This window comes from Micropterus dolomieu, linkage group LG07 (genome assembly GCF_021292245.1).
Source record: "Micropterus dolomieu isolate WLL.071019.BEF.003 ecotype Adirondacks linkage group LG07, ASM2129224v1, whole genome shotgun sequence".
Taxonomy (NCBI): domain Eukaryota; kingdom Metazoa; phylum Chordata; class Actinopteri; order Centrarchiformes; family Centrarchidae; genus Micropterus; species Micropterus dolomieu.
The window spans coordinates 977,668-1,001,098 of NC_060156.1; the positions used below are offsets into that span (position 1 = coordinate 977,668).

A 23,431-nucleotide genomic window follows, 5' to 3' on the forward strand; every position below is an offset into this window, starting at 1 on the left:
TGACCAAACCTTTTGGGGGGCGATCCAACGGACCTCATTTTGGTCAGAATTGAAATGGAGGAGCTTTTGAGACCGCTACAAACAGAAGCTAGGCAGTGACGAAGGCTGGTGAGGTAGCTGAGGTCATCAGGTTTAACCAAAGCGTAAAGCTGCGTGTCATCGGCATAGCGACGGTAAGACTGTTACACTCACCGTTATATGCGTGGCCAGAGACACCTACAATAATGATCTTGTCAGAGTACACCAGAAGAAAGCCGGCTGGAGAACTCGTCCAGGGGTCTGCAGAGAACCATATAACACGCCGGGATGTCAAACTCAATTTTAAAAGTTAGCACTTACTAAAGTATGAAAAGATCCAGCAGTAAATGGGACACAGGTTCCTATAAACCCCCACGGCCTCTGGACCTCAGGGCATTCAGGATGTCACACTCAGTCCTAGCGTGGGACAGGATAATAAGGGACAGGACTCAGACCCAGACTTCCAGACAGAAAGGTTCAGTCTTAACAGTGTTTTATTAATAATGAAATCAAAGGGGTGTAAGGTGAGGCAGGCAAACGTCCAAACCAGAAGAGCAGTCCACATGGGCAAACAAATTCAGGCGAGAATCAAAATCCAGTTAATCCAAATAGGAAGGCAGAAAAATCCCAGAACAGAGGAAAACACTGGAGAGGGCTGCAACGCTTTTACCTTCTTTTTCTTGTTTGACCAAATCCTCCAACATAAGACCTTTGTCTCTGCAACAGGAACTGGACCAGGATGTTACTGTCGTCATTGTTGTAGCAGCTGCAACAACCAAGAGGAGTGAAGGTGAACTGTCCGTCCTTCTGAAGGTGATTTTCTCTGTGTGAAGAGGAAACTAGTTATTTCGAATTATTTCAAGGTTGGGTTAGAGACCAACAACTAAAAAGACAACTAAAAAGAACTGACGTGTTTCTGTTAAAATGTGATTTTAATTTGAAAGGTGTCATGACACACAAGAAACAGTGTGTTCTTGTCATTGTTTTTTTTCATCACAGACGTCTGAATAAACGCCGCGTCCTGGTGCAGGTCGTCTTTCAGCCTGAAAATGACGGTGAGTGACGCAGGTCAAGAAGCAGACCGGTGAGGTGGAATCAAACCCACGTCATTGACGGTACACAGGCATGATGTTGGCGTGTCGCTCCCTTCTGCTCACATGGGTGCTGCTCACCACCAGAATCCGAAGCCAGAGCTGGAGACCCTGTACAGGTACGAGGACGGAGGTGTACGAGGTTAAATGTCCCGACAATAAATTGGATTTGTTTTTAGCATCAAAGGAACGTCGTGTTGTGTCTTCCCCAGAGTCAGTTTCAAGTGTCCAGTACAGATTTGGGACATGTTAGCCTAGCTTAGCACAAAGACTGGAAGCAGGGGGGAATTGCTAGCCTAGCTTTGCCAAAGCCATAAATGTGCAGTGTTTCCACTAAACCAGAGGTGACCTGATTTCTGAAATGAAATGGTCTTCAGTATTTCATTAAAGGGGCATTATGGAGTTTCCAGCGGCCACTAGCGGTGCGGTTCTAAGATTGCTACCAGGCGTGTGCTCGTACGCGTGCTCGCTTGAACTCATGAGCGAACATAATCTGAAACACAACCGCTTTCATACAGAAATACCACAATAAATGCAGGAACACCTGCATGCAGGCTGTGGATTTTCACTCAGACATGTTCAGGCTCTGTTATTTCAATGTTCCCGGCTCAGAAGCAGAACAACAACGGCGCCGTACCTTTCATTCAGCGCAGCCAGCCGCATATAGGCCCGATACAATCCTCCCGAAAAAAGGCAGAGTGACAGCGGCTATAGACAGACAGGGAGACAGCTTCACACAATATACTGGAAACTCAGGTAAACTCCCACTGCAACGTTACAGTATTAGTTTTATCAGCTGCAGGTTGAACTAATCCGTGCTCGTTACATGATCACAGTACATTTACTGCATTTAGCCGACGTGCTACATCGTTAGCTCGCCTGCTGCTTTTCAGTAACTATCTTTACTATCTGTGAATCTGTCACCGGAGGCTCAGCAATGTCAGCACAGCTAAATGTATTGGATGATAACGAAACGGGTAGTGAGCTGGACTGAATATTAGAATGAGACTGTGTCACACTTTATAACAGTTAGACCGCAGTAAGTAGTTACTGTAGTGTTAGTGGATGGCTCTTCCTCTGTGTTTTGTGGGTCACGTTAGTTACTGCGATGTAGCGTTAGCAGGCTGCTCCTGGCTGCATCGCTATAGGCTAACGTTAGTAAACAAATCGCTCCACATTTGCTTTTTAACGTTACATCCTTTCAGGCTAACTCAACAGTAGTACACAGGATAGTAACATGGGTCGCGTTGGCTGGTCAAGTAATGTGGAAAGCGATATAACTTTGCACCAGATAACATTAGCAACTGCTTGGTGTGCGCATGTGCAGAACCGCTAAGCAGCACATCTCAATAGGTAGCATAAATCGACTGAGCACCGGCGAGCTAATGTGACTTCCTGTTGTGACTGATTTTACTCGACATCATCTGAATCTTGTTTGGTCTGACAGACATAAACCTTTACTGTTGTTTTTATCCTTATTTTGGAGTCAATGTTTTATAGTGTTAGTGGACTGCATGTCGTGAGCTGCCGTGTTTTCGCTGTGGTCTGAGGCGCTCGGGAGCGCACAGGGCTGAATCCGACCCGGAGGCCACACATTAAAAGCAGAATAGTGGCTGATGCGAGCAACGCAGGAAAACAGGCGTGTGCTTCATTACTGAGTGAGTTTTGATCCCATTGACAATAAGGCAATGAAAATTAGATTTATTAATTACTAATTTCGTTGAAAAACTTAAAAAAATATAATATATGAAATAAAAAAGACGATTTTGGTTTTATAATCAGAAATAAGAATACTGTATTTTACGGGTTGTTTTGGCCATTTAAAGGTGTTTTAACAGGTAAAAAGGACTGGATTGGTTGGTACACAGCAAGTTAAATAATGTAGAGTCATAAGGATAATTGCAAAAGAGATCATGTATTTATTTTATATATAACTCAGCAGGGAGTCATGTTAATTATAGGCTACAGTCTGCTTGATCCAGATAAAAGCAGCTGGAGACGTAAATAGACTGGGCAAACAGCTTTAACATGCTGCGCGAGCTCCTGTGGACGGCAATCAGTTTTTGGCGGACGATCGCTTTCAAAATATGAAACATGATTGGCCAACACCACAGTACCAATAAAAAAAGTTTTGAAAAAAAATTACAGACACTTGTTTCTGTGTTTAGCCTAGCTTAGCACAACGACAATGTGGGGAACTGCTAGCCTAGCTCCATTAAAAGTGAAGTCTGCGTGTTATTTTCTGAAGCGGAGGAGAAATCGAAATGTAAAAATGAGACGTTGTGGTTTCAGCACAGTTAGGGATTCGTTGCCTGTCATAGTGAAGTCTGAACGCTTTGTGAAAGCGACTCAATGGACTGCTGGATGTTTTTGTAAACTGAGTTTGCTCCTGTGGTTAGCTGACATTAAAACCTAGATACAGATATATACACACAGTAAGTGGTCTGCCTGGCCTGGCCGGTGTGTTTCATGTGTTTCAGAAGTTTCTCTGCTGCTTTGTGCCTCGTTGTTTTTTTGTGTCTTTGAAATGTGAGATCAGGTTCTGTACATGTCGTCCCCTCCCTCCATTCATCCTCCGTTAACACACAGACAGCCTCGGAGGAGCTTAAAGGGGAACTCCAGCTAAACACTGTCAGTGTTTAGAACCAGAGATTTAAACTCCCTCTGCGTCTCTGCTTTCATCTCTCGTTGTGTTCAGCGCTGCTTTTACTTAACACTGAAGGGCGGAGCATCCTGCTGCTGCTGTATTCAGTGTTACAATTCAACGCATATTTATAATTTATTGACAAATTTTTTAAGATCCTGAAATTTAGGTCGGGTGGCGCGGTGTTGCAGTGGTTAGCACTGTCGCCTCACAGCAAGAAGATCGTGGGTTCAAACCCCGGTTGCCCCGGCCTTTCTGTGTGGAGTTTGCATGTTCTCCCCGTGTCCTCCCACCATCCAAAGACATGCAAACTAGGTTAATTGGTGTCTCCAAAATTGTCCTTAGGTGTGGATGTGAGTGTGACTGGTTGTCTGTCTATGTGTGGCCCGGCGATGGACTGGCGACCTGTCCAGGGTGGACCCCGCCTTTCACCCGATGTCAGCTGGGATTGGCTCCAGCCTCCCTGTACGCAGGATAAGCGGTTGACGATGGATGGTTTCACACTGAAAGTTCTTAGTGCGACAAATATTGTACACTGCAAAAACTGAGCTCTCAAAAACAACAAAAAAAAGCAATAAAATGGGGGAAATATTACTTAAAATAAGCAAAAGTCTCAGACAGAACAAGAATATTTCACTTGCTACTTAAGGACAAAAAAACTTGAAACAAGTGAAATTCTCTAACATAAAAGCCGCCTGGTAAGAAATATCTTGTCAGGCAAAAAACAACCATATTTTGCCTTCAATAAAGATAATTAATCTTACTTAGATTTTAGTTTTTGCAGTGTATTAATTTCATAGGTGTCATTTACACTGGGGACATGTGTCCATCATGTTTTTTAAAGCATTTGTTAAATATGTTCTGAAAAAAGGCTTGCAACAAGAAATCTTAACAAACAAGTAAATGCTTTGAGAAAGGTTTATTTGCACAATCAGAAAAGGTGTGTAAATGTAGAAAAAACAAATGTGCATTTTCCAAAAAAAAGTAACTTAAGCTAAAAAACAAGCTGTTGATTACTGCAGTTTATTCTTTTTGAAATGTCACCTGAATTTTCTGTAAATGTTTCCAGAATGGAGGAAATTAAGTGTTTAATGCTCAAAATGTTCTAGGGACCCCCAGACCCCCCATTTATATCAGCATTGAATATTTCATCAAACAGTGTTAAAATATCTTCTTGTCTTGTTCTCGTGAACCCAATATTGTGCATCGTGCAGGTGAGCCAAGTGTATCGTCACAGCTCTAATCTGAACCCTTGTGTCCCACCACTTTTCAACACAAAGTGACGTCCTTGATTCATTTTATCTTATCGGAGTACAAACACACCCCAAAAAGCTGAAGTGTGTTAAATATGAATGTATTATAATAAATTTGCCATTTATGTTGTTTATGTTTTATTAAATTCATGTAACTTCATAAACAATAATTTCCTCTGGCTTAAAATTCATACAGATTTTCCATTATACTGCAGTAAAGTTGGCATTAAATTTCATCCTAGGTGGCATTAAAAAGGTCTTAAAAAGTCCTGGGGGTACTCTGTTTTTGCGTTTCCTACATTATGTGATCATTTAACATTTAGAAAATAGATTTTTGACATTTGTGAATCGTCCACGTCTTAATGCATTTAAGAATTGACTTTTTTCTCCCACCCTTAAACAAAACTACACATTTTACCAACACAGTACTGCGTGACTCAAACCAAACCAAACAAACCAAAATCTGGTTTCTAAAGGTGCTTTGAGAATGAACCACCCGCTGGGCTGAATTCAGGACCGTATGTGTTTTGACTGTTGCAGGACTGATCACTGACATTATTACAGGAACCTGAGCTGCCAAAAGCTGAAACCTGTCACTCGACACACCTTTGTTTTTATTTTTAGCTCACCACTGAAGCCACAGAGAGAGGAACAAAACGGCCCCTGAGGTGATAACGTCATAACCTCTGCTGAGCTGAAGTGTTAATCTGTTGGTGATCTCTGCCGCCGTACTTATCAGTCCCAGAGGAAAACGTCCTGTTAGAAAGAAATCAGCTGTTGGATTGAATCTGCAGAGGTTCTCTTAGCCTTCAATCACTTCAGTCATTCTCACCCAGCCGCTGCTTTCACTTCATTTATATGAAAATTGACTTTTAGGTTCTTGAAACTTGCTGCAGTGAGATAATCCGTCAATCAACTTTATATTCTTTGCAAGTTATGTTCTCCTTGTAGGTTTTACTGCGTTACAAATACACTCTGATTTACAGTTTCACACCAAGTTAAGACGCAGCAGCTTGCTACTCTGCTTGGAAAATGAATTATTTGTCAGTAGTTGCATCTTGTTACAGTTCTCGATTCCTGAAGCAGCATCCTCGAAGGTTCAAATGACAAAATCCTCAATAAACTCGAATACGTCCAGAAGTCCGCTGCCCGGAGGGTCCATCCGTCGACGGGACCATTGATGAATCTGACGTAGAGCTCTCGGACAAACCTTAAAGAATTAAGCAGTGCTTGAAGTGGGCGGGTACGGCGTGTATTTTACTCTCCTATCAGGCTCTCTGGGCGCTACGTGACGCTCACCTGTTCTCGTTCTCACCTGCCTGCTAAACTCTGTCGGCGGAGGGAGACGACGGAGAAGAGAAGCTCGGTGCCTCTCAAGCAGCCGTGTGCTGAATGTAGCTCGTCAGTGTCACTTTTCGACCAATCACAGCCTGGATGGGGCGGGATGTTTAAAAGTGTTGACAGACAGCTGCTGATTTACTGCATCACTGGAATTAAGAGGTTTAGGAAAGGAAAGACGTTCTTGCATGAGGCCCAGTGCGCTGCTGTTCTCTGCATGTTGTTTGTTTCCTTCTCAGACCTGCTGCCTCTTGACCTGCTGGCCAGAGCCCTGCCACGCCCGCCAGGACAAGCCCTGCCCACACAGGTAGGACAGCGAACGATGGCGAGATGAGTGATGAGCGTATGAACAGATAAATTACTGATGGTGATTAACAAATGATCAATCAAATGACCGATCAGGTGCAGATGGTTCAGTCCAGAGGGTCCAGAGGTTTCCGATTGGCCAGCTCTGTGGCGACAGAGCTGAGTTTCCCCGCCTCCCAAGTCTTCACCAACTGTGACTACTTCCCTGCTGAGTTCTCATTGGTCGCCACCATCAAGATACCGAGACTAAGACAGAAGGTGAACCAGTAGCACTGAATAGAACCTGTACAGGTCTAGTCCGGTCCGGTGTGGTCTCACCTGTTCCTCCTCTTCTCTGTTTCTAGAGGAATGAGTACATCTTCTCTGTGCTGGAGGAGGGATCTGATTCGCTGTTGCTGGGCTTACGTGTCTCAGAGAACCGCCTCCACTTCCTGGTCACACCCCCCGGTGTTGGTGGGCGGAGCAGGCTGAGCTTTAAGGATGTTGGACTGGATGACAACCGCTGGCACACTGTGGTGCTGGCCGTCACCGGACCGTACGCCACGCTGACCATCGACTGTGGACTTCCTCTGGAGCTGTGAGTCACCGTCAGACCAGTTCAGGCTCGTTTAGTCCAGTTCAGGGATCAGTCGGTTTTATCCTGGTTTGGCCTGGTTCAGTTTACTTATACCTGGTTAATGCTGTTCAGCTTGATTCAGTCTGGGTCAGGTGGTTTCAGGGACGAGTCTTTATCTCAGTTCAGCCTGGCTCATTCTGGTTCATCACGGTTCAGTTCGGTTCAGCCCGGTCCAGTCTGGTTCAGACCGCTTTAAACTGGTTCAATCCCGTTCAGCCCGGTTTGCTTCGGTTCAGACTAGTTTAGTCTAGTTCACTTCATTTCCGTCGGGTTCAGTAAAACCCAGCCTAGTCTGGTTTAGTCTGACTCAATCTGGTTGAGCCTGGTTTGGTTTGGTTCTGGACCAGTCTAGTTCAGCTAAGTTCAGCCCAGTTCAGCCTTGTCTGGTTCAGCCTTATTTAGTTTGGCTCGACAGGTTTGGCTCCTGGTTCAGTTCGGTTTAGTCTGGGTGAGTCCGGTCTGGACCGTTCTGTTATGCACAGGTAGGAAATCACAATACAAATACATTTTACACCATGTAGGACAGTCAGAACTGGTCTATGGTGGTTCAGGATCAGAGAGTCCAGCTCATCGACCAACTTTCCTCCACAGTGAAGTCCGTCTGAAGCCCAGGAACCTCCCACTGACGGAACAGGAGGTCAGACTGTCCCATTAACTGGTTTCCTGTCTCCCAGTAAACAGGTCCAGTCGTTCCCCGGCGCCCTGAGCACCAGAGGGTCCCGGTTCTTCATCGGCAGCAGGAGGAGGTTGAGGGGTCGCTTCTCTGTGAGTCTGTAATCAGGATCCGGACTCCAGACAGCTGAGGCCTTGATGTCTGCTGGTTCACACTGATCTGTTTCTGTGTTCAGGGTTTACTGCGTCAGCTGGTTCTGCTTCCTGGTTCAGACGCCACGCCCAGACTGTGTCCGACCTCTGACCCCAGCCTGGCCGCGCTGTCCGTCCCTCAGGTCCTAAAGTCCACGCCTCTCCAGCCCGACCAGCGCGGACCAGTTTACCCGTACGGTGAGGAGAGGAGGCGTTGTTAAAGAATTTATCCATCGTCCATCGTGAATAAACGTCCCTAAAACAGCAAGAAACCAGAACCTGTTTTCTTCAGCACCACAAGGATCCAGTGGCAGCTGTCTGCACATCCATGCTCCCTGCTAACAGGAGCAGCTAACAGCTAATTCAACGACTTTTAATGACAAATATATATATAGATATATATATGACTTTTAATGACAGTTTGAATACATGTAAACAAATATTGGCTAAAATGGTGTCTGTGCTGTTGGAGTCGGGCCCACAGAGTCAGACTTCGACCCAAACCAGGATCTTTTCCTAAACCTAACCAAAATGCGACGCTTGACAACAACGTGCCGTTTCAAAATTGCAATGTTTGGCAACGTTAAGAAATGCTTTTACTTAGATAGTCTAACCAGACGTAGCATATTTATTGTTGCTAACTAGAACTCGGACCCCTACGCGTCCAAACACTAGGCAATCCGTTAAGTTTCAATCAAAATCAAAGACTACTGCTCAAGGAGAGAACGCAATTCCTTCCTTATAATAATATTAAATTGTTATTATTTTACACACTGCTTGTTGCCGGCACACAGTAGCAAGCATATTATCATTTGTAGCGCTGTACTAATTGGAGGATGCATCAAAAAGCCAACAATACTAAACAAATAAGCTGCAGTCAATACAGTAAGCTACAATACAACTGAGTTCATTTTCGCGGGTCGCGGCCTCAACCTGTTCGGTCAAAACGATAGTGGCCAATGGTGGAGAAGTGCAGCCATCCTGTCAGGCAGCGGAGTGCATGAACACACTTTCCTAGTGTTCATTTAAGTCTGTTTATCTTGTTTAATGCAAATAATAGTAGGTACTAATTACAATGAAAAATACAGTCTTTGTGATTCAAGTTAATGGTTGTTGATGAATGAATTAGAGACCCCCACAGATGGGATCCTTATGGGAGCCGAGCTCCACTGCCTCCCACGTAACTCGAACCCTGAATAAAGATAAAATATAGCTTTAGGAACGCTGTCCTGAACTGCCTTTGTCACCAGTAAATCAAAATATAAATGTATTAAGGTAACACAGAGCAGCTTCATCTCAGGCGGACATGCTGCACCGTCACGTGTTCAGCTGTCCGCATACTTTTGGCCATGTGTTGTATCTTTGATAAAAACCAGTGGATCCAGTTCACATCAGGGGACCTTGACCCCTCTTAGCTTTCAGGGTTGGTGGTTTTGGTTGTGATGGTATCAGTGTTTCAGTAACCTGAGCTGCAAAATGATTGACAGGATGGAAGAGATGCTTCCTGTGTGTGTGTGTGTGACCAGCAGTTTGATTGACACTGCTTGATGTGTTCTTCTTTAAAAACAACAACACCGTACAGGTGTGTTCCTGTTTCCAGCCCGTCTGTACCGTCAGGACGTTTTACACTTCTGTCCTACAGTCATTTCTCTTCTCCAGATGTTTCAGACGGATATCACTTTGCGTGTCCAGTACGCCGCCACCATCTTTCCTCTCATTTACAAGAGAGACTTCGGCAAAACTGCAGTTCAAGTTCAAGACCTTTTATTTGTCCCAGAGGGGCGATTAGTTTTGCCGCAGTAGCAAAGAATTTGACATACAGTACAAATGTTTCACACAAACAAACAAAAACCACATCATTAATTTACAATAATCACAACAAAACAATTATGCTAGCTGTGTGCGGCTAACTGATGTAATGTAGCTACATGTTATGATAACAGTTAGCTGTTTAGCTTGTCCTTTTCTTTCTCCTTATTTCTTTCCTTTGCTGCTATTTTTACACCTGAGTTCCTGTATATTTCTTTCTCTCTTGCCTTTCTATTTTTAATAAGCTGAAGAAATTGGTGACGAGCTTGTTAACTAAAAAGATGTCATATCTTGTAAGCGTAGCTCCCTAGTTAGCAAATGTTAGCTGTGGAATTTCTGGAGGGGATTCGGGAAGAGGTTACAATAGTTTTCAGTAGCCGTGTTTCCATCACCGTTTGTGGAAACACATTTGGGCAAATTCAAAAAATAATCCTTAAATTTGCAAAAACATTTTTACGTTCGCTTGAGGTAGTTTTTGCTGAAATAGAGTAAATGCCCTAGATGGGAGATGGAAACATTTTGACGAAAAAGTTCTGACGTAGCGAACGTGTAACTCACGACTTATGAGCTGTTTCTGCTCTCGCCGTCTTACCGGATTTTCCATATCGAGACATGGCTGGTAGCAGTTTGGCCTCTTGAAACACATTCCTGAGGACCTCTCTCCATTTTTCTAAGATCTGTGGTCATCAGGTTCATGCGACTTTGCGGTTTTGTTTCTGGTTTGAACCCAGACGTCTTGTTTATTACAGCCATGTGTAACGTCAACTACTGACGTGACTACGCTCGCCGTAGCCTGGTTTATTCACTCCAAACCAGCTGATGGAAACGCACCTAATTTACATTGTCTTTTCTTTTTTCTTTTTTGTTGCGACATTTCAAAAGTCCGCTTAAAATTCACATGACAATCGGATGGAGATGTGGCTAGTGGCTGAACACAATATGAAATTATAAGTCCTCTAAAATTTCTGTTACCTTGCCAGCTACTGTTAGCATAACTTGCCCCTACTGTTGCTAACACCATGGCTATCATGACTCAGTAGCCCCACCAGCGTCCCATAGAGTTTTACCTGATTATTGGGGCTCAAAATAACTCTGTTAGCTGTGGAGTTTTGTACTGGATGCAGAGAGATGAACTGTGGAAGCCCATTTCTGCCACTGTGATGAAAAAAAAAGATACCCTAATTCATTATAATGAGAAACCTTATCAAAATATTGACTTAGTAGCTTAAGATAATGAGTTACTACCTCAAAATAATGAGTTAGTACCTCAAAATAATGAGTTAGTATCTCAAAATAATTAGTATCTCAAAATAATTAGTATCTCAAAATAATGAGTTTGTATCTCAAAATAATTAGTATCTCAAAATAATGAGTTTGTATCTCAAAATAATGAGTTTGTATCTCAAAATAATGAGTTAGTATTTCAAAATAATTAGTATCTCAAAATAATTAGTTAGTATCTAAAATAATGAGATAGTATTTCAAAATAATTAGTATCTGAAAATAATGAGTTAGTATCTCAAAATAATTAGTATCTCAAAATAATGAGTTTGTATCTGAAAATAATGAGTTAGTATTTCAAAATAATTAGTATCTCAAAATAATTAGTTAGTATCTAAAATAATGAGTTAGTATTTCAAAATAATTAGTATCTGAAAATAATGAGTTAGTATCTCAAAATAATTAGTATCTCAAAATAATGAGTTAGTATTTCAAAATAATTAGTATCTCAAAATATTTAGTTAGTATCTCAAAATAATCAGTTACTACCTCAAAATAATGATTTAGTATCTATAAATAATGAGTTAGTATCTCAAAATAATTAGTATCTCAAAATATTTAGTTTGTATCTCAAAATAATGAGTTAGTATCTCAAAATAATGAGTTAGTATCTCAAAATATTTAGTTTGTATCTCAAAATAATGAGTTAGTATCTCAAAATAATGATTTAGTATCTCAAAATAATGAGTTACTACCTCAAAATAATGATTTAGTATCTCAAAATAACGAGTTACTACCTCAAAATAATGAGTTAGTATCTCAAAATAATGAGTTACTACCTCAAAATAATGAGTTAGTATCTCAAAATAATGAGTTAGTATCTATATATTTTTATCATTATTTTGAGATTGGTCAGTGAGTCTTTTGAGAAGGTTTCTCATTAAAGTGGCAGAAATGGGCTTCCATATGAAACTTAGATCCGTCTGAAACATCTGACTGTAAAGAGGACAGAGAACAAACAAAAGGATTTCCTTAAAGCTGAGTGTTTGTTGAGGTGAACTATGTGAGCAGCCTGAGGCGGCAGAGTTAATAAAGTTCAGCAGACTGAACTCTCTCTCTGATGGATATCTGACTCTTTATGACTCAGAGTTTGTATAAACCTGAATCAGGTGAACAGTCTGTGGTGTGTTTGATTTACATACCTGCTGTCCTCAGGTGAGCGCACTGCATACACAACAGTCAGCTTGACTTAACTTCAGACTTGCTGTGATCTGGTTGTTTCGACTGAGTGTTTCTGGGAAAATGTATGTTGGTAATGGGACGTGATAAATATTTACTCTGGATCAGTGGTTCCCAACCGTTAGCCCAGTAGGGGAGAGTGGGGCAGTTTGAGCCTGTGTGGAAGTTGAGCCACCCCTTGTTTCTGGGTAACCAGTTACTGTATGAGGCTATACTGTTAGCATGATGTTAGCTCTAACCTGCTGTATGACACCAGTTTCAGCTGCAATGTTTAACCATCCAAATCCAATGAAATGTAGTGATCATGTGACCCAAGAGACCATATTTTGAAACCTGTTTATTTTAGATCCAAAGTGATTGTTCCCAGGGATGCTACACATCCTGAAACAAATTTACGTATTTTAGTTGAGAGACATTACGGTCATGTCCTCACTTTAAAGACGCCTCAAGCAAAAACTGGCTCAATTTACTCACAGTTAACAGCCTGAGTATCATGTTATTAAGTTTTCTACAGTATCAAAGTGACAGCTTTCTGTACATTCATGGGTACGCTGCTAACAGGAGCTGCTAACTGCTAATTCAGCTGCTGTTAATGTTTGACTAAATGTAAACAAATACTGTGTAAAACGTTGGATCTTACAGTGTAACTGCCTTATATAGCGCTAACAATGATGACAGTTTGTGTATCTTTGGGTAAATATCTTTGGTGTTGAAGTACAGTTTGTGTATCTTTGGGTAAATATCTTCGTTACTTAAGTACAGTTTGTATCTTTGGGTAAATTTCTTCATATTGAAGTACAGTTTATGTATCTTTGGGTAAATATCTCTGGTGTTGAAGGACAGTTTGTGGATCTTTGGGTAAATTTCTTCATATTGAAGTACAGTTTATGTATCTTTGGGTAAATATCTCTGGTGTTGAAGGACAGTTTGTGGATCTTTGGGTAAATTTCTTCATATTGAAGTACAGTTTATGTATCTTTGGGTAAATATCTCTGGTGTTGAAGGACAGTTTGTGGATCTTTGGGTAAATTTCTTCATATTGAAGTACAGTTTATGTATCTTTGGGTAAATATCTCTGGTGTTGAAGGACAGTTTGTGGATCTTTGGGTAAATTTCTTCATATTGAAGTACAGTTTATGTATCTTTGGGTAAATATCTCTGGTGTTGAAGGACAGTTTGTGGATCTTTGGGTAAATTTCTTCATATTGAAGTACAGTTTATGTATCTTTGGGTAAATATCTCTGGTGTTGAAGGACAGTTTGTGGATCTTTGGGTAAATTTCTTCATATTGAAGTACAGTTTATGTATCTTTGGGTAAATATCTCTGGTGTTGAAGGACAGTTTGTGGATCTTTGGGTAAATTTCTTCATATTGAAGTACAGTTTATGTATCTTTGGGTAAATATCTCTGGTGTTGAAGGACAGTTTGTGGATCTTTGGGTAAATTTCTTCATATTGAAGTACAGTTTATGTATCTTTGGGTAAATATCTCTGGTGTTGAAGGACAGTTTGTGGATCTTTGGGTAAATTTCTTCATATTGAAGTACAGTTTATGTATCTTTGGGTAAATATCTCTGGTGTTGAAGGACAGTTTGTGGATCTTTGGGTAAATTTCTTCATATTGAAGTACAGTTTATGTATCTTTGGGTAAATCAGTGGTTGTTCTGTCTTCAGGCAGGTCGAACCTCATCAGCAGCCTCTCTGTCTGTTATCACGCTCTCTCGTGTCCCTTCAGGTGATGTAGACTGATGTGTAATGATGTACGAGTCATGTCTCTTTCTGTCTGCCCATAATGAGGAAATGTGGTTGAAAGACTGACGAAAACCTTCATTACCTTCACTTCATTAACTCTGAGCTGTCAGCTCACCTGCGTCTGTCAGCCACACAGGTACAGTTACTGTTAGGAAAGGTTTCCAGCTCCATCACTGTGGGATTGTTCCAACAGAAAAGGGACTTTCCACCACAGTTAATGACGTCTCGCTCCACCTCCTGTCTGCAGCCGAGTACTGTAAACTGGACTGAAGTACTTTACTTGATTATCTACTTTATGCTACATGCAACTTTCTACTGCACCAAATCCCAGAGAGAATAGTGCACATTTTAACTTGACTACATTTATCTGACAGCTTCAGTCACATCCATCCATCCATCTATCTATTGTCCATCCATCCATCTATCATCAATCAAAACCAAACAGCCTTCTCGTGATGTTTGTTTTTGTAATCAGCTGTAATCCCTGCTGCCATCAGCACCACGCTGACAGCTGTTTTATTTCAAGTTCAGGTTGAACTGTCGTCCCTTTCTCAAACCCAGGACTGTTGCTGCTTTTGTTGTTGTGTTTCAGAGGCGGAGGCCAGAGTGACTCTGGGAAAGCCTCCTCCATGTTCGGGACCAGAAGAGGGCCAGCTGTGGTTCAACGCTCAGAGGAAAGGCCTATTCATCTGTGACGGACTCAGCTGGAAGACGCTGCTGCAGAGTGAGTCTGACAGTCCTCTGATACTGACAGGAAAACACCGACTCTGAGATAGATCTGCTGACTGTCAGTGTTTCATCCACTGCACAGAACAACCTTTTTAAATCCTCTCACTTAAGGAGCCAGGAAGTGATTGGACAAGTCAACATAAACATTTGGGAAGTCTTCGATCCACAGACATCAGACACGTGGTTTCTGTCCTGGAGATGATCTACCAGGTCTGAACCTGGTTCACACTTGTTTTCCCGGGCTTTCTAGGACACAGATATACTGCCACTGTGGAGAGAAAACACTCAAAGAAAGTTGTAATGTCATGAAAATACAAAAGAAAAAGTAATTTTGAAAATTAACTGTCAACTTTAAAGGAAACCATCTGTTTGTGATTCTTTTCGCTGACTTTATTTATTGTGACCAAAACACCAAATACAATTCCTCGTATTTATAAACCTACTTGTTGATAAATAATTGTGCTGAAGCTTTAACACAAGATAAAATACTGAATAATACTACACGTGTCTCTTCTACGCTCTCCCCTGCAGACAAGGAGCGTTTGGATTACGTGGAGGACTACCAGGACCTGTACACCAGCTCAGAGACCTTCGACGTGGAGGTCTTCTCCATCCCGTCTGAAGGCCTGTTCTTGGCTGCAGCCAACAGGTCCTCCAACACCTCTGACTACTACATTGTTCTCCTACATAAAGTCTCCTCTTTGTGTCCAGGGTAACGCTCGTGTCTCGTCCTGCAGGGACTCTCGACCCGGTTCGGGTATCTACAAATGGAGAGACGGGTCGTTCCAGCTCTACCAGAACATCAGCACTCAGGAGGCTCGGGCCTGGAGACACTTCACCATCGACGGCAAGGTGGGAGCTGCTGCAGCTTCATCAGCATCAAACAGAATAACCAATCAAAACTCGATCAGTGTCAGAGTCGAAATGCAGCCACTTCAGGCAGAGCAGAAACAACTGGTGGGGTTTAATGAAACAAGTGATAACGTACAGCAACAGAGTCAGGTGAGCAGTCCAAGGAACAGAAGGTCTAGGACAGGTGTGAACACATATCCAGAGTGCAAGAAGAAATCTATAAGTAATCCAGATACGACGGCATAACCCGGCACGGAAAGGACAAACTCAAGGAAACAAACGACAACTAAACAAGGAGTAGACGCAGACTAATATACAGAGCTGAGAGGGTGGGTAACTGAACACAGGCATGAAGCCAAGCAAAGCACCAGAGACAGACAATTTCAAAGTAGTTCACAGGAAGTATAAAACATGTTGCATGTGTCCATTAAAAGTGAAAAAAACACTAAAATGTTAGGGACATTAGTTTATTCTTTCATTTTGGTTTTCAGGGTAACTCTGACTACGTAAAGATTTGAAATTAAGCATTTTTGGGGAGAAGTTGACCCCTTGAGACACAACACAGAGACTCCTCATTTGCATAATGAGGCAGAAATGCATACAGAAATGTAAACAGGACAGGCAGAAATAAATACCATTGGGGAAATAAATAGGGTAGAAAATGCAAAGGAAGAATAAAACAGACAAAAATATTAAAACACATACATTTAAAAAAGAAGTAATTAATAAAAAAAAGATAATTATTATAAAGGTAAAAAAATAAAGAAGCTATTTAAAATACATTTATGTCTCATTGTATAAGTTAATTACTGCCTAAATTAATTAATTTACTTTATTTTTTGTGCATTTAATCGGATGCTTATTTTTTTATTGAGCATTTATTTATTTCTGTATTTATTTCCCTTTATGTCATGATCGGTCCTCCATACCGTAGCAGTTGCCAGAGGTCGAGCGTGTCCCTTATGTGACGCTAGAGAACACCTGCTAATTACACGTGTACCAGTACGTGAAGTTTGGACCACACTGTGAAAATTTCATGCAAATGAAATCATGATTATAACACAGGGCTTTTTTCCTGTTTCATGGCCAATTATCGATTTTTGACGCCACGCAACGGACACACCCTTTGACGAAAACTCACAATTAGCGCAACGTTTCATCGTCAATGCGTTTAGACTGTACAGCGAAAATTTTAAGTTGATCGTATTCATTCTCTAGGTGGAAGTTGTTAAAGTACGGAGCCTGTAAAATGCCAAAAATTACCTTTAAATTCAAAATGGCCGACTTCCTATTGGGTTTAGGGCATCACTCCCAGAGGCTTTTTTGCTGTACATTTTGGTGAAACGTGGCCCGGGGGCTTATCTTTAGGGGGCGCTAGCGAGCCGTTTTGTCACTCCCATGCACAAAAACCATTTGACACGATAAATTTCAACCCTGTTAATATTTTGTGCAAAGTTTGTTGAGTTTTTGAGCATGTTTAGGCCGCCAAAAGTTGCAATTAATTAGGGAAAATAATAAAGAATTCCTTGCATTTCAAAAGGGTCCTTGCATGTTTCATTCTCGGGCCCTAAATATTGATAACCAATTAATCAGCTGAGCTCCAACAACCATTACATTTGAGCCGCAGAGGTAAGCATCCAAAAAAATAAATCGTGTTTAACATAACAAATATCTGCTGCATCATAAAGACTCTTGATCCAAACAAAGATGGCAGCAGGAATATGTACTTCAGTTATCAGCTCTAACAATAAGAATAAATATTAATTTCTCGGTCCAATACTTTGTTTCAACTCAAAATAACCCGTTAATATTTTGCTATGTCATCTTCTCAATGTAATACAAACACAGAAGCTGATGGAAGGCGTTACGGTCGTGTTTGACGTCTGCTTGACCTCCTACCACGTGACCCTACCTGTGGTTGACTCGTAGCTCTGAAGTTGAAAGGATGAATAGAGACAGAGAGAGGAGATTCTTTAAAAGGTCACAGACAAACCAGAAGAAGCTGTTTGAACTCCTGTGCTCACATTGTGTTGGTTGTGTTTGTACAGTCAGCTGGTTCATGTGTACCAACACACACACACACAGGTGTTAACATAAAGCCCTGCAGGTGTTCAGAGTTACAGGGAAGTTCTGCTGCAGCAGAGCGTTGAAAAGGAAAGAGGAAGAAAAACCTTGCATCTGCAGACCCGCCAAGGTCCTCTGCAACAAACTGGGAAGAGCATCTCTTTATGGAGCTGGTTCATGTTGGAACGGGAAAGAGAAAAACACTGAAAATATGATTTCACTTCACTGGAACTGTGAGGCCAAACCAGGAAGAACAGAAGCAAACTAAAGTGTAAGGTTAAATCAATCAGGAACCTCCAGGTCTCACGACTGAAGTCAGTGCTGAAGCACCTTAAACCTGCGTTCTCTCCAGCAGCCAGCAGGGGGCGACTCCTCCGGCTGCAGAAAGAAGTGTGATTGTATAGAAGTCTCTGAGAAAATGTTTCTACTTGTCAGCTGATTTATTCCCTCAGTAAACACTTTCCTGATGAGTTTATGGTCTCAGTCGCTAGTTTCAAGTCTTCTTCAACACAGCATGATGTTCATTTAGTAAATTATGGTCCCATTTAGAGGAACGGAGACCAGGAAGCAGGGGAGGCTTTAGGGCGGGGCTACAAGCTGACAAGTCGCTACCATGGCGACCTGCCAATCAGGATATAGGCGACTCGCATCCGCTGCGTAAATTTAACCAGCGCCGCTGAAAACGCTCATCAGGAGTCGGCTGCTCATTTTTCAGGAAGTACGTTTAGTTTTAAGCCTGTTTGTCGCTAGCTAAAATTAGCATCCCAGCTAATATCACAAAAAAGTTAAAGTGAATTACAGATGCACCTTGCTAACCAAGCTAGCTAGCTCCACCCTCGCGTCCAAATATGGTCACTTCTGGTTCCAAAAAACCGAGACGGTGACGAACAAAACACCAAACTGGAGGTTTCAAAACCACAAACCAATGCGTGATGCTACGGCGTCCACTCCTTTTATAGCGTCAGTGGTTAAACGTGTCCTCGTACTTTTGGCTCTTTAGACGGTAAACTGTGCGTTAGTGGGTTTTATTGTTTCTGTGGCTTGGCGCTGATGAATAATTGTGTTTTTTCTGCACCAGATTTTCCTGGTGGTGGCGAACTCCAGGGAGGTGGAGCCTGAGCTGTCAGTCATCTACAGGTGGAACCAGCGGCGGCAGCGTTTCCTCCGTCACCAAACTCTGGAGACTCACTCCGCTCTGGACTGGGAGGCCTTTCAAATCCACAACCACAGCTTCCTGGTGGTAGCCAATCACAGACGAGGTACAATTACACACTGACAGAAATCTCCAGTAATCATTTAAATAGTACTCGCCTCTGTAACGTGTGATTTTCAAACACTGTTTTGTCTCATATCAAACACGGATGTGGTGCACTAAACATGATAACGCACGATTCTTCTACTTCTTCTTCATGGAAAATTGTAACCGGGCGGATCTTTATCTGCAACATTTGACCACGATTGTCCACCCCGCAGAAATATCTGCCGGCTTGTTTGATCACAGTTTAGTTTTATTAATAACAAATGTATTAATAACAGATTAAAATGGACGAGAATAGGTTTAATTGACTCCTGAGTAACTGACAGAAACGGCGTGCAGAGTCCCGCCAAGGCTCCGTCCTCCCACCTGCTCAGGTAATCTCTTCCCTGCAAGGACGCATGGATAACATGCAAACTCCACACAGAAAGGCCGGAGCAACCGGGGTTTGAACCCGCGACCGTCTTGCTGTGAGACCACCGTGCCTCCCAAAATACATCTTTATTGGCATTATTTTATTCTCAGGGTGACAAAAGCAAATATATATTCATGGGGTCCAAAAACCGGGAGTCCACTATACTTGCGGGGACCAAAATGCTGGACACCTCAAGTTTAAAGGGCTGGTTTTAGGCTTCAGGTTAGATTAAGAGTAGGGCTCTGGGAATGTCAGCGCCATGAAGACTGTGTGTGTGTTGCTGTAAAGATGAAACACTCATTGATCTGAGCTGAAAAGAAGGAGAGGTTGTTTATTATCTGACCATCTGAAAGAACAGCAGCTGATGCAGGTGCACTGTGGTTGAAAGGAACAGTCCAACATGTTGGACTTCTTCTCCGTCTCCTCCAGCGTTAATCTATCACAGAGACTGTAAATGAGTCAGAGTCATCATATATTTTACATTATGGTCTCACGCTGATGGCATCACCGGGCCTTCTGCACTCACCGGTTCGCAGACGAGTGTGAAGCGGCCGGGATGTGAATTATCACCACTAAATCTGAGAACCCCATGGTTCTCTGCAGGAAACCGATGGAGTACTCACTCCGGGGAGAGAGAGAGTACTGTGAAGTAAGAGAGATTCGCCGGAGGATTGAAGCGGCGGGGGCAAAAAGAGTGCTGAGCCGGAAAGCAAAGCTGGGTCGTGACCAGAAGAACTAGATCGTGGGTACAAGCAGCTGAAATTACACAATGCCTCTCATTTAGCTTCTCATCAGCTTTTAAATTAAACCTGAGGTTGTTTTAGGCATGTGCTAATTAACAGTCACGACAATAAAATAAATACAAAAATACATCTTTTGATGAACGTTTCTGCTGCTGTTTAGTGACGGAGCAGCTGTCACGCCGGTACTACAACATACTGCTCTTCTTTAGAAAGTATGAAATTGTCCGGTGTCGTCTAATCTTGCGCACTCGGCAGCAACACGTTCTCCAGCTGGGAACGCCGCCATGAGCGATGCAAAATGTATGATTATAAAGTCAGGGCACGTCTGGAAAGTGAACGCCATCGTAATTATGTGCTACTCTCAGCACCATTACTGTAACAATCAATTAACTGACCAACTGTATAGAAAACGTGAAGCTAGCTCGCTAACTAGCTTACCGAGACGAGTCTTCACCGTCCACAGAGCAACAACATCACGCGCCTCCTCTTCAGATGCTCCGATGTTTCCAGGAAAGCTCAGCTTTGCAGACGCTGCAGTTAACAGCCTTTTTGGCTGAGTGAAGAGTGAAATGCTGCCACACTCTGGAGGCTTTAGGTAGTGAAGGTGTTACTGCAGCGCTGATCTGTTGTTTTAGTAACTTTACTGTTCACATCACTTTACTCCGTTAAGCTGACGGTGTCGCTACGGCCCGATGACGTCATGAACGAATCATTGGCAACAAATTTAATAATCGATTTTCATTGACTACGTTGATTAGTTGTTGCATCCCTACTCAAAAGGGTGGCTGGCGTCTCCCTAAGAGATGATGGTGAGAACCCGAGTCGTCCCTGAGGAACTCAGAGTAGACCTGCAGCTCCTTTGGGGTAGGGTGTCCCGATTCTTGCTGCGATAGAGAGGCAGGGCGTAATATGGTGATTTTCTTCAAAACAATAATAAAAAAATCGCTAGTTCAGCCGCTAGCATGTTGTCTCCTTAGCTAGCATTGCTAGTAACGTTAGTTACCAGGTAATGAAGCTGTGTTTTTAGTTTTCATTGGTGACTTGTTCTCTTGATTTGTGATATAACGTTTCCATACGAGAGAGATTAACCCACCGGAGGACGGCATATTGGAGTTGTTGTCAATTGACCCTTCGCTAAGCCACGCCCTGAATACGCAGCTGGCTAATCACAGCGCAGTATAGGACTCGCTCTGACTGAGGTCCGACACTTTCATGGCTGCGCTCCATTGACTCTAATGCAAAAAGAGTCGTTTTCTAGATTTCTTCTGCCGTATTTTTCTAAGATCTGGTCAAAGGCTGTTCCTGAGACATCTTGTAATAGTTACAGCAGCTACCCAGAGAGGCTGAAAGGAGAAGTACGATTTATTCTCTTTCCAAAACCTAAAATAAATCCAGGAAAATGTCGGCTGTAGATTGTTCCTAATGTAATGTTAGTTAGATAACGCTGGCTAACATCCTACTGAATGTAATGTAATAAAGTCCTGCTGTTCTGCTTTTTAATGATTGTAATAATGAGACCTACCAGCTGTTCAGGAACACTGTTGATCCTTAATATCGTTATCCTCTTTCTCAATAGTCAGTAATAATATGGTGTTTCACTTTTACTCTGTGATCAGTAACGTTAGGCTTTAGCTTCTCTCTTTATTTTTTTCATGTCAGTTTGAGCCTGACTAAAACCTTCAAATGCACGATGCAACTACAAAACTGTGATCGCTTTTTCCAAAAATGAGACAATATTTCTCCGGGGAGTGCAGGAATAGACAGTGGCAGCGCCGTGCTGAACGTCCAACAGGTCCGACAGTTTGTCGGACTTAGCAAAAGTAACTTAGGTTTTCTTGTCCGACATTTCCGATTTTTGGATCGGAATGCATTATGGGATACCTGGCTATCCGAAGTCCACACAAGTCACCACCAGTGCAACTCGCTAAAATGGGCGGAGTGTGAACACATCCGGGTGTTTGACTGTACTTGTCTAGATACGGACTTTTGAATTGGAACAGTACTTTGGCTGCGATTGATGACATTTCACGAAAACACAAGTACAGACGTTAACGTCAGAGCCATCGTCAACTACTGATGACGTATCGGGTCCCTGAAGGGTTGTTCCATTTCGTAGGGAAATGTTTCAACCTGTAACTCTGTTTTAAGGGCCAAGGGGAACACTCGAAAACAAGTGGTAGGGACTAGTTGCTGGGGAAATGAGACAATTACAGTCACAACACTGTTAGTCACCAACAATGTGGAGTCACTGACGACTGGGACAACTTCCATTTAACCCAAAAATACACTTCAGTCCAACTCTGCACTACAGACATGATCTGAGTCTGGACAGACGTGGATGGAGCTCCAGTTGGTCCTAATGATGTGTTTTATTACAGTTTAAAATGGTTAAAGTGTCTCTTTGTGTCCTCAGCCAGAGACTCCAACCACAACATCCACAGTGTGATCTACAGGTGGAACCCAAACACCAAGGTAACGCTGTCCTCTCAGACATGTGGTCCGAGTATGAATCTGTTACCCAGAGGACATGTCCAACTCACCGTCTCATCCTCTCTTGGCCTAACCCATTCTGTCCTCATCTTGTTGTTCCCCATCCTTTCATGTCCTCATTTTACTTGACCTTTTCTATCCCTGACCCTTCCCGTCCTCTCCAGTCTCTTTCTGTCCTTTATAATAATAATAATCTTTATTTGTAGAGCACTTTTCAAAAACAAGTTACAAAGTTCTTTAACAAGTGTAAAGACAATAATACAAAACAATACAAGATAAAAGCAAGAAAACATTGAAAAGGCTAAAATACACCTTTAAGATAAATTTAAAATTAGTAAAATACAATAAAATAAAAGGGATAAAATAAAGTCAAATAAGATCAGGAAAGGCTCTCCTATAAAAGTATGTTTTAAGAAGGGTCAGAAATATAACAAGGCGAGAGGCCATGAAGAGCTTTAAAAGTGATCAATAGAATTTTAAAGTCAGTTCTAAAACACACTGGGAGCCAGTGTAATGAAGCTAAAATAGGAGTAATGTGGTCATATTTCTTTGTTCTGGTTAAAAGCCTGGCAGCTGAGTTCTGGACAGTCTGGAGTCCATCAATAGATTTTTGGGTTAAACAGGTGAAAAGGCTGTTGCAATAATCCAGGCGTGATGAGATGAAGGCGTGTAAAATGGTCTCGGTGTCCTTAAAAGTTAACATAGATCGAATTTCTGCTATATTTCTAAGTTGATAAAAACATGATTGAACAAGCTTTGTGGTGTGCTGCTCGAAATTTAAATTACTATCAAA

At 42.2% G+C, this 23,431-nt stretch overlaps 1 protein-coding gene across 2 annotated transcripts in view; it reads left to right on the plus strand.

The window, feature by feature from the left end:
• LOC123974059 (thrombospondin-type laminin G domain and EAR repeat-containing protein-like) overlaps positions 1–23,431 on the plus strand; it is a 33,926-nt gene that overhangs the window by 2,550 nt on the left and 7,945 nt on the right. Inside the window, exons 2-13 of one of the 2 annotated variants that reach the window (XM_046054496.1) lie at positions 745–831; positions 1,018–1,228; positions 6,584–6,651; positions 6,747–6,908; positions 6,995–7,227; positions 7,941–8,031; positions 8,115–8,268; positions 14,683–14,814; positions 15,351–15,468; positions 15,557–15,671; positions 18,814–18,994; positions 22,562–22,620. In XM_046054496.1, the coding sequence (XP_045910452.1) occupies positions 1,144–1,228; positions 6,584–6,651; positions 6,747–6,908; positions 6,995–7,227; positions 7,941–8,031; positions 8,115–8,268; positions 14,683–14,814; positions 15,351–15,468; positions 15,557–15,671; positions 18,814–18,994; positions 22,562–22,620 (1,398 nt within the window). In that variant the 5' untranslated portion in view covers positions 745–831; positions 1,018–1,143. The remainder of the gene's footprint in view (positions 1–744; positions 832–1,017; positions 1,229–6,583; positions 6,652–6,746; positions 6,909–6,994; positions 7,228–7,940; positions 8,032–8,114; positions 8,269–14,682; positions 14,815–15,350; positions 15,469–15,556; positions 15,672–18,813; positions 18,995–22,561; positions 22,621–23,431) is intronic. The other variant, XM_046054497.1, reaches the window with a different exon arrangement.